Source organism: Haliaeetus albicilla, chromosome 6 (genome assembly GCF_947461875.1).
Source record: "Haliaeetus albicilla chromosome 6, bHalAlb1.1, whole genome shotgun sequence".
Classification (NCBI taxonomy): Eukaryota; Metazoa; Chordata; class Aves; order Accipitriformes; family Accipitridae; genus Haliaeetus; species Haliaeetus albicilla.
In genome coordinates, this window is record NC_091488.1 from 44,269,990 (window position 1) to 44,281,446 (window position 11,457).

General features: G+C 45.0%; 1 protein-coding gene across 3 annotated transcripts in view; it reads right to left on the reverse strand.

Annotated features, from left to right (window-relative positions):
- Positions 1-11,001, reverse strand: part of CD58 (CD58 molecule) — a 34,607-nt gene extending 23,606 nt beyond the window's left edge. For all 3 annotated transcript variants that reach the window (XM_069785840.1, XM_069785839.1, XM_069785838.1), the window contains exon 1: positions 10,862-11,001. In XM_069785840.1, coding sequence (XP_069641941.1) covers positions 10,862-10,913 — 52 coding nt within the window. In that variant the 5' untranslated portion in view covers positions 10,914-11,001. The remainder of the gene's footprint in view (positions 1-10,861) is intronic.
- Positions 11,002-11,457: the final 456 nt, after the last annotated feature.

Consider the following 11,457-nt stretch of genomic DNA (forward strand, 5'->3'; position numbering starts at 1 on the left):
TCCCTTTAAACAGTAACTGTGCACTGTGAAAGAGAAATATTTCAAAAGCCTCCTCAAGCCAACTGCTCCCAAGTGACAGCTACCATTTTGGGCTTATTTTGGGTTTGATTTTTTTTTTTTTTTTTTTTTTGATTCCTAAATGGCATCAAGTCAAGAATCTACCACTCTATATCATTCTGTGTCTCCCTTGCTTCTCATGTCATCATCGTGTGAAAACTTACTACTGTTCATAAATCAATGCAGACACTACAGCTTTATCACATCAAAACAAAGTCACTTCCCTTCACTGTGTATGAGCCCAGACAACAAACTATAACCCATCTTGCTCTACATCCTATCTCCTTTACACATGAAAGCAGTCAGGAGGTCAGCAAGGCCAGTCATTAAGAAGATTAGGTTCCCCATCGGCAAAGAACAATGCTTGCCAACATACTAAGTGTCCTGCTCTTCTGCCTGGTGCCACACCATAGAAACAAAGACTTTCTCAGACAGGACGCTAAAGGCAAGCCATGGGAAACACAATTTTGTGTGCTTGGGTACAGAACTGCACACACAGAAGGTCTCCATGCCTTACTTCTCATGGACTATCCAATTTGTTTGCGATTTACCCATGAAAGTACTCTTCTCATGCCATTACAGTTTCCACTTCTTGTTGTCTGCACTTATCCTGTGACCTTCTCCAGGCACAGGAACTGGACGAGCAAACGGGGTAAAAAGGGCTCAGCTACCACTCCCACATCTTTTCAACACAACCCACCCACCTTTTTTTGTCTCCTATCCTGTTCAGACTCATTTAAACATGCTCCAGTATGAGCATCTCTTTCTACCCATCTCAATTAATGGTTTCCAGAAAAGAGAAGAACCCAGGAGCTCCAATATATTTGGAGACCACAAGAAAAAATTATATGTCACACAGAAACGTTGCACAAAATCTCCACCACATATCTTGGAGCTTCTAAAGAAAGCATGTGTCATCATACATTTTCTAAATTTCCAGGGAACTCCTCCCCCTCTTTTCTACTTCATTTTATACACCGATTTCCCATTCCACACCAGTTAACTTCTCTGCTGTGAGCAAAGAGGGAGAAGTAACAACCAAACACTTTCTCATACACTCTTTTTGGAAGGCTAGAAATAAGAGTGATATTTCTCTGCTTTCTCCCTCTCTCCTTATTGTACCCTATTATTCCAATATAAGTTCACACAACAAAGTAGTGCTGTGCTAAGGCCTCCAGTAGCTTCTACAGAAGCTGTCAGACTACCTGCTCCTGTATGTCCTTCAACCCACTCCAAATTCTTTCTTACGCCATGTCTTTGTGTTCTATCCTTCCAAACAAATCACATAATGAAAGTGTTACTGATAAAGAGAAGCTAACATTGTGCAAGCAAAGCCTCTCCTACAAACCCACCACCTCATCTCATCTACATCTTCTGTTCCCACTTCTCCAGCAGCCAGATACCTTCGCCTACACAGACTTCTCATCCTGCCCAGGACTCAGAGCCACAGTCAAGTGTTTTTCCTACCACGCATCATCTGAACCACTACAACAGCATGAGTGCACAGATTTGGCCTGCAGCAAACAGCAAGCCACAAACCTTAGCGCAGTTTGCAGTACATTAAAACATTTCAGATTTTCTCATGTTTGACAACGAGTCGGCTAATGCACATAACCTGGAACTCCATGCTAACCGAATGATGTCTCTGAATGCAGAGCTTGGACTGCAGCCAATGTGAGACAAGGCAACAGCCCTTCACTCAGAGTAACAGGGCACCCATACAACATAGTGTACTATACTCGAGTTTTGATATTCACCTGAATAATTCTGACTCTTTAAGCATTTAAACAAGCTAAAGGTATCCATGTATTCTGTTCAGACTAAGTGGAATCTAATATTCCATTTATGAGCAATAAATGCTTCATTACTACATTTGTCTACCTGATTTTATTTTCTTCACTACTTTTCTTGGAGCTGGTGTAAGGCTTAGTTATTCCGGAGAACTTCTGTAAGCTAATTCCCTTTTTATTTTTAATGCTATCACTATCATCTTTTTTGGTCTCAGGTACCTATCTGAAATGTATATATGCATATATTAGGTCTACACAAGCAGTAGTTAGGCTCCCATATTACCATTAAGACTTTAATGTTCCACCTGCTGAAGCTGGGTGGAAAAGTCCTTACTGATTGGCTTATAGCAAGAAACTGTCTGCCTCAGGAGTTGGGCTTTCTAAATAGTGGATTTTTGTTCTATTTTTTGTAACTTCCCTACTACCCCTTTTTTTTTTTTTAAATTGTGAATTCCCCCAGCAACTGTAAGCAGCAGAGAGTTACATTCCCTCCTAACCCTTAGAACCACCAGTTCCAGAGAACACTGAAATAAATGTTCAGTCCAGAAGGACTATCAGAATATTTACCCATAGTCTGCCTAATTCCCCCACAGGCCACAAACACGACCCACCTCCCAAACTCCAGTAAAAAAGCACTTAGATCCGTGGTATAAAAGCACGGGCAAAAGCTACAGCCAGGAAAGAGACAACACAGGTGACAGTAAGCTGTAGCAGCATCCCAGGCTGTTGCAAGAGAAAAATCAGATTCGTGCAAGAATAACTGCAAATCTTACATGTAACATCGAAAGTGGAGTTTTTCACTTGCATGCTGTGGCAAGTTCACAGAGGTATGTGTTGCTACTCCTGGACAATACAGGGCTGCCTGCATCTACAGAGCTCTACACATCAGCAAAGACAGGAAACTAAGGGTGGCACCCACCGACAAGGGTGGGTCCCTCCCCACCACAAAATCCATATCTTCAGTTATATCCGTCAGCATGGGCCTAAAAACTGGCAGCATCCCCATGCAAAGGTTACCCAGTCATTTTAAAACTATGCTGCTGACCGGAAAGGTGGGGAAGACCTACCCATTCCTCCCTCTCCTTTGTTTTTGTCTGCCTGTTCCCCCAATGTAATAGTCACACAGAGAGTACAATCTGCTGGAATTCAAGTTGACACACACCCCTACTCCAAAAAAAACCAACCTCCAACACACCCCAGAAGGACTGTAATTCCCAGGTGCGACTCGCTGTGGGAACATCATGTTTGTGCATGCAACGGAGTGGAAACAAGTGAATCTGGGAAGTACATGAGTAAGACCGTCCTTTTGGCCAGCAGCACAGGCCCTGCTCAGAGCGCAGTGACCACCCCGTGTCCTGGAGCAGGCTTCCTAAAATAGCTACCAGGAAACGATGACGATCGAGCTGCGTCTTACATCCAACCGCTCGTATTTACCCACTTCACTGAGGGCGCTTGCCTCTCTCCACTCTGGGTTCACAGCCCTACGCCTTCCTGCAGCAGAGGTAAAGCCTTCCAAAATGCTGTCAGAGGTGGAGATGCTGCCTCCCTTTTCTCCAGTAATTGACTAGTCAAACCACGTGTTCAAGACACTTTCCTGCGTTAAAGAGATAAAATGCACAGTCAACTGAAGGAGAGCCTAAAAACTTCTCACTTGTGTCCTGACCAGACCAGACCCTCTTGGACCCAGCTGCATTGCAATTCCCTTGCAGGCACTGGCACAGCCTGAAAAAGGAGGAAGAAAGAGCACGTTCCACTGCACAGCTCAGGGAAGCCTATGGTAAGGTTATCAGAGCCTCGGTATGTGACTCAGAAGGACTCGGTAGATCCTAGCAGAGCTTAGGTACAAGCAAGATGCAGAAAAGCTTGGCTATGACAAGGACTAGGCAATCCTGGATACTTGCAGGGAAAGAAGTTGAGATATGGGGAAAACAGAGGACCAAAACTTCAGCTCTGCAGGAATAAAGCTACCACCAGGGTCAGACACTGGCTGACTTTGACACCAGAATGGACAGGAAGGTGCAAATCTCCAACAACTTTTGTAAGTTTAGTTCCAAAGTTGGGGTTTTGGGGAGTTTTTTTGTTGGTTGGTTTTTTGGGTTTTTTTACAATAGCCAGAATTTTCAGTTCTTGGGCCCTGTTCCCACTTACATCTCTTCCATTTGCTGAACCTCACAGATCTCTCTAGCTCCCTCCACCCTGCTCCCTCTCCTGCCCAAGCCTCTTCCACTCCCCTTGTCCTCCGATCACTTGCCCAGTCTTATTCTTCCTACTACTTGCCATGGTCACCGCTACCATGCACTTGTGTACTAGGTCTGCTTGGGATGGAGTTAATTTTCTTCACAGCAGCCCATATGGTGCTGTGTTTTAGATCTGACCAAACAGCGTTGGTAACACATCAATGTCTTAGCTATTGCTGAACCTTGCTTGCACAGCATCAAGACCTTCTCTCTGTCTCACTCTGCCCAATCCTAGGAGTAGGCCGAGGATGGGCAAGAGGTTGGAAGTAGACACAGCAATGACAGCTGGCCCCAACTGACCAAAGAGATATTCCTTACCATGTGTCACGCTCAGGAATAAAAATGAGGCGGGAGGAGAGAGTTTTTCCAAAGTAGCCATTGCTCAAAGAAGTCCGCTGGTGGGAAGGAGCGAGTGATTGCCTTTGCACCACTTGGTTCCCCTCCAGCTTTGTTTCCCCCCCCCTTCATTTACTAAATTGTCTTTATCTCGACCCATGAGTTTTTCTTGGTTTTACCCTCCTGATTCTCTACCCCAGCCTGCTGAGGGGGAGTGAGCAAGTGACTGGGTTGGGCTTTACAACTTGCTTCCAGATGTCTACCCACCTCTGACTCTCCTGTGAGCCAGAAGGATCTGGTTCACAACAAGGCACCTGAAACCCTGGTGCCTTTGCCTTCAAATTAAGGACAGAATCTGTCCAATCCAAAATTTTGCAGCTCAGCTTTGTTTCTTCAAAGATCCAAAATGGAAGCTCTGAGCCCAGTGCGGTGCACATCTCAACATGGATACTGACTGCAGCTCTGGCAAATTTTCTTAAGCTTTAAAACTTTTGATATAAAAGCAACTCTGAGGAGATGCCTCTAAATAAACTTCATATTAGAAATATCCACTGGGCTATATTTCCAAGTTGGAAAGGATACTCCTCTCTCTGAACATCAATGTGTGGGCACTTATTATTGTGCCACTTTCTTGCTTTTTTTTTTTGCCAAAGCATTGCTTTAGGTTAGTTCTCTGTAAGTCTATTCATTTCATACTAAACAAACATCAACAAAAATATTCTATCTCTAGCAAGGCTGCCTGTTCATACACCAGGATAAAGGTATGTGTACAGCATCACCAGGGCCACGCTAAAGGTAGCAGCAAGAGAAAAAGCTTCACAGAGTTAGCAGTATTTTAGCTAGCATAGCATCTCTACCTTTCAAGCACTGTGGTACAGTAGCTAACACGTTGATCAATCTGTACTCACACCTCTCATACTTGGTTATGTTGCACTCCATCAACAGCAAGGGGAAATTTCTGATGTAACAGTCTAGATACAACATTATTAGCAAACTTCACTTACTCACAGCTCTCATCATCACCCGTGGTTAAGTAGAGCGCTTTCAATTCTGCTAAGCATACCACATAAGTTTGTCATGGTGCTTCTTACCACCCGTCTAGCAGAAACCTGAATTCACCTCCATCATTCCTATCACTTGGATAGTAACAAAGCCTTACAACCCTAGGATTTTAGCTTTGTATAGTCCTTCTACTTCCAGAGCCTCAGTCCCCAGAAATTACCTCTGAGCAGCATTATGACTTTATTAATAATTATTCAGTCACAGTTATTCTGATGACTGATTTAACCTGTCTTACTATAAAAGACTATGGTAGTGCAAGACATTCCCTAGGAGGCAAAGACAGACTGATCCCTGCCTTACAAGAATCTTTCTTACGTGCTGTTCTAGAGCAGGGAAATCTATTCTGCCAAAGTCAAAGTCCACTAACAGAACAGTACTCCAGGGAATTCACCGTACAGAGGAGGGGTTACTGCAGGACCATGGTTTCTAAACCTTCTTTTGCTGTGAGAGGCACTACATGGGGCAATGGTGGGAAGAGAGCACATAAAATCATACTTATATGCTCTGTACTTACAGCATGAGGTGCTCTGCATATACAAACTTAGGATAACCTAATCACTTAACTCTAGCTTCAGAAGGTTTATATAGTAAAGCATTACTGCCTGTACTTGGAGGCAACCTAGATTCAGCTAGCTCTCCTGTCAAGTATATAACCAAGGAGGCACTTCTTCAGGTCACACATAATAGCAAGCTGCAATGTGAGAACTCCTATTCTAAAAATCTTGTGCCCCCTGCCCTGGACAATTGATTAGCTCAGGGCAATTAAGCAAACACCTCAGCCCACTCATGGCGGGGGGGGGGGGGGGGGGGGGGCACCCCGCTCTCCCTCCCCTCTTGCTTTTGCCCTCCTTTTTGCAGTCTCAAGGTCCTGCTCTGTTGCTATGCTCCCTGGACCGAGCCAACACCATTCATTAACTCCATAGGGTTTTTTGACAAATTGCATTGCCATTAACGCAATGAGTTAAATAAATCCACTGAATGCACATGGCAGCGTGAGGCAAAGGAGGGAGGGGGAGAACTGGGAATCCGCATTTTGGCAATGGTGAACTATTAGAGAGGATCATTGTGTCTTGTAGGATACAGATTATTTTTGATCTCTGGGCTTTGCTTAGGGACAGACCTGACTTGCATTTAAGCCTAGCCTGAACTGCCAGAAAAAAAAGCAGTTCAAATCCTCTGGCCACTTACTTTCTCCCAGCATCTGGATAGCACTTCCTATGCTGTATTAGCACAGTCTTTATGTAGCTATATGATCAAGAGGACTGAGAAATCTGTCTCAGTAACTTTTTTCCTTCAACTGAGTTCATTTTCCAGCCAGATCATCTTTGTAGTTCTGTTTTCAAAGAACAGCACAAACGGATGGCACAGAAAGGAACTCTTCTCATCCTGTGACCACACCAGCTTAAATGTACTCCGAACTACAACCTATGTCTCTTACAAACCCTGTATCACCCAGGTAGCCTACAGCCACACCACCCTGAACACGGCCAATATGGTCTCAAGAGGCTGTAAACTGATAGGAGGACCATTAAAAAAAAAAAAGAAAGACAAATCCACATACATGATCAATTTTTTTTTTCTTGACAAACACCTTTAACCACGCTATCAACTCTCAAGATCAAAGGAGTCTGTGCATGCAATCCACAGATGATCCTGGCTTTCTAAGGACTAAGACCATCAGTCACATTAAGCCAAGAAACTATCAGTAACATTTTTCACTCTCTGTTCATCCTGTAGTGTTAAATATCAATGGCAAAAAAAAAAATATTTATTTCTTTTTGTTTTTAATATGATATAACAGCCACAGCTCTGGAGACAAAGATTTATCAAGAGTTTTTAAGCAGTGGGCAGGCAGAGGATTTTTTTCTTTTCTTTTTTTTTTTCCATTTCTTTTTTCCTCCTCTATGAGAAATTCAGCACTTCCTCTGTTTATTCAGGAAGATTCAAGAGTAAGGTAACAGGACAACACAATCAGGTGTCAGCTTCACACAGCTGACAACTGATTTTTCCATTCATACCATTTAAAACTGTGTTTAACATTTCTACTAGCAACCTATGGAACTAACCACATTCTACAAGCAACCTGAATTTGTTAGGAGTCCAGATTTTCTCCCATTCAACCCAACACCTTGTGATGTAGTTCCCATGACATCTCTCATGGAGTGCAAAGACACAGGAAAAAACATTGAGCAACCCTGGTATTTTCATGAGCAACAAAAACATGAAAAGGACCATGTACTTCTCTGCGTAGAGAAAGAAACAGATCAAGTTTTAAAACAAAAACCTGCCCAAACCCGTCAAACTGCCTAATGGGAAAGAAACAGCCACATTTAAGGTAAATGTGGTTTCTGTGTTGGTCACTTTCAGAAGCCAGAAAACATGAGAGCTGCTAACAAGTATCTTTCTGTCAGCCCCAACAAAATATACGAGAACTAGAAGACAGTAATACTGCTTAAGAATGAGTTGATGCTCAGACCACTGAAAGAGTTCTCTGGCTTTCAGATGAGCCTCACTACAGACACAGAATGCTTCTAGGTGCTCTAGTTCACTTATGTGGCTTACCTCCCTTAGCCCCTCTGCTTTTGGGGACTCTGCTAAAGTCACTAGAAGTTTGGCTGCCACCTGCAGTGCAGCAGAACATCCCCACCAGTGTGGTTGGCACTACAATCCTCCTGCTGGTGCGGTAGCCAACAATTTATTCACCTCATACAGGGAGGGTGCAAAGATCTCTCTGTGGGTTCCTTCAACAAATGGGGCCACAGATACTGCATTGACTTCTTTTCCACCCACATACAATCTCCAGGATCGCCCAAATGAACACATTTTTGGCTCAAATTTCCAATGACTGAAGGGGCATGGTCTTGGTAGGTCTAAAAATCAAAATCCTTCATAGCCTCAATGTACCCTTTACACTTTATGCATTGTATCTGCAAGTCTGAAGTTTTATCAGATAAAAACCTGACCTGGCAGGACATTGTGAAAAGCAGTAATCCCTATGTGGTGAGTGGGGATTCTGAAGATGCCAAAGCTACACTACAGCTTCTGCGTGTCACAGGTTCCCACAGGAGAATGAAGGAGCCTGTCTTCAGGATGGATTATTCTGTGCTTCTCTCCTCCCCATTTCCAGATGTTCAGCGACATGGGACTGGGATAGGTGCAGTACTTTGCATTTGGGTAGAAAAGCAGGGAAGCTGGGGAGGCAGGGATTCAAGAAGGGAAGGCTGACAACGGATGAGGATCTACCAACAGTATCTTGGTGTTTACAACAGGCATTTGCAAGGCTAGAAACTTGCATGCCAAGTCAAACTGCTACCAATTTACTTTTTGCACTTGGGCAGATCAGTCTGACTTTCAGAGTCTTGATTTTCTCATATGGAGGTGACAGATTTTTTTTACCTTGATAAACTTAACGTAAGAACATTTACACATAAGCAACTGCACACATAATAGCCACAATGCAAGCATACAAACAAAAAGATGGTGTGAAACCTTGCTGATTTAGTTTAGTGAACAACAGTGAAGAGTTTGTATTCCTGATCTCCTACCCTAATCAACCATTGCAGAATCAAAGTTTTATAGAGAGGAAAAGACAACAGAGCTAGTTATTTTTTTTGTTAAAGGAGGATATTATGATATTTGCAGCCACAATTAGCCTCTCCAGTTGCCCAGTCACCATCGTCTCTCCTTTTCATCTGCATATTTGGAACCTGAAATCTTGTTTTGTGATTAAATCTACAGCAGCTGGACTCAGATGCTCAGAGTAGCAACAGCATGCCAACTTAGGTAACGTAAGGTAACAACGTGCCTTCACACACACACAAAAAGTTACAAGAGTACACTCAATTAATTAGGCATTACTAACACTCATTTCGAACTACCTGCAAAAGCACTGCAGATGAGACAAACTGCATCTAGGGCTGAACGGGGGCAGACTGATTCACACAGGTATGCAGAGTCCTAGCTTCTCCACTGGACCTCTCGCACACCTGGTCCCAATGCTCTTACAGTCTTGGCTGCAGAACGGGATCTCACAATCTTAATTAAACAAAACAAGCTGAAGAGTTCTGGAATAGTATGGGAGGAAATCTCAGGGAGCTGTTCTGAACGCTCAGTAGAGGAACCAGCTGCTTAAAGCCTTCAGGAAAAGCAAAAGGAGATTGCTCTTTTTTAAAAAGGGCATGCAATAGGTCCTGTTTTAGGCACACCCAGGAAACTCCCAAAGCAACAAAGTCACGGAGAAATTCCTTAAACTAGAGGAATTATAAGAATGCCTATATTCAGCAAGCCACGCTGCCTGGCCCATTTAGCAAAAGCAGCTACTCCTGATGACAATGAGAAAGTTTGTACATCTGCCTTCAATTTAAAAAATGAGCAAGTTTGTTTGTACTTCTCAAGTTCATAGCCCTGTGCAAAGGCTATGGACATGAGGGCTATGCTCCTCAGGCACACAGGTAGAATTTGGATTAAGAAGGCCTTTGTTTAGTATTTCACCAGAAGTCAATAGTAATAATTTACTTCTACAAAAAAAAAAAAAGCCCCAACTATTTAAAAAAAAAAAACAAAACAAAACAAACTACAAAACAAAACCACTGAGAACAGCTTTGATGCTTTCTCCTTGAGCAAGAAGGAACACAGAATACAAAATAAACAGCATTTTCATATACAGGGATGACAAGAATACAAATTTTTTTTTTTACAATAAAAGCTAAATTCCTTAACACCTCAGGAAACGACAGGAGTGTAAGGCTCTATTTCTGCAGCAACGCTTCCTGTCCAGAACACAAGAATTATTAACTCTACTTGGTCAGGAAATTAACCACAGAATAAGAACAACCCCACCCACTTGCCATGTACACACATGTGAGACAAAAGGTGTACAAGCATCGCGGGGGCGGGGCGGGGGGGAGATCCTAAATATACTGATGGGTGATATTTATGAAATTCTCGTGTGGAATGTGGGGGGGGGGGGGGGGGCAGCAGTTTGCCTTCTACCATTCAGAAGGACAGAAAACAAACGGCCCCACTTCAGCACCGCGCAGGGAGCCACCGGCGTGGGGGGCGTGGGGGGGGACGCCAGGTCCGCCCGCGGTCAGGCGGGGACGGCCGCGAGTGAAAGCAGTTCCCCCAGGCGGCAACCCACCCTCGGCTACCAAACACGAACGGCGATTAGCCAGACCGCCGCCCTCGCCGCTTTCCCTTCTCCTCAGCGCCAGGGCGGCCCAAGCCCGCCCGGCTGTGGAGGGGACGGTTGGAGGTGACCCGCTGCCTCACGGCGCCGCCGTTCCCGCTCGCTTCCCGCCCTTGTCTCCCGCGCGCCGCTCTCCTGCCGCCCTTGACACCGCTGAGGGGAGAGACCCCGCCGCCTCACGACTGACTTACCCAGCAGGGACGCGAAGAACAGGAGCCAGCACCCCCAAACCGGCAGCCGCATGGTTGCCGCTTTCTGAGCGACTCGACCCAAAACAGAAACTAAACCCAAGGCGTGGTCATCTCCCCCCTCTCTCAGGCGACGCCGCCCTCCTCTGACAGGGCTCGGCTGAAGGAGGCGTCTGCGCGACGCTGAGAGGAACGGGGGTTCCTCTGGAAACTCCCGGGTCTCCGTTAGAAAAGGGGATTTCAGACTTCGCGGTCGTCTCGGTGGGTTGCGGCTGCCGGAGAGGAGCTAGGGTGCGAGGGGATGCTGCCGAGGGGGTTTCTGGTTCATGGGGCGCAACCCCGGCAAGAGCTGGCAGCAGAAACGGTCGTCCTGCTCTCTCACAGCGGGGAAGTTTCAGCTCTGCTAATTGAAAAGCTGAAATTAAATCAGTTTAACGTGGAGCGGGAGCCCCACAGGTGAGGGGGAGAACAGATTTCGGCAGGTTAACGTGCAGCTCGCCGCCTGAGAGAATGATGGTCATCTAAACCTAGTACTCCCTCGTGTTTGACACCGATGCTCCCCAAAATGCCCAATGTTCTCTTCAGGGGACACCTGGCAG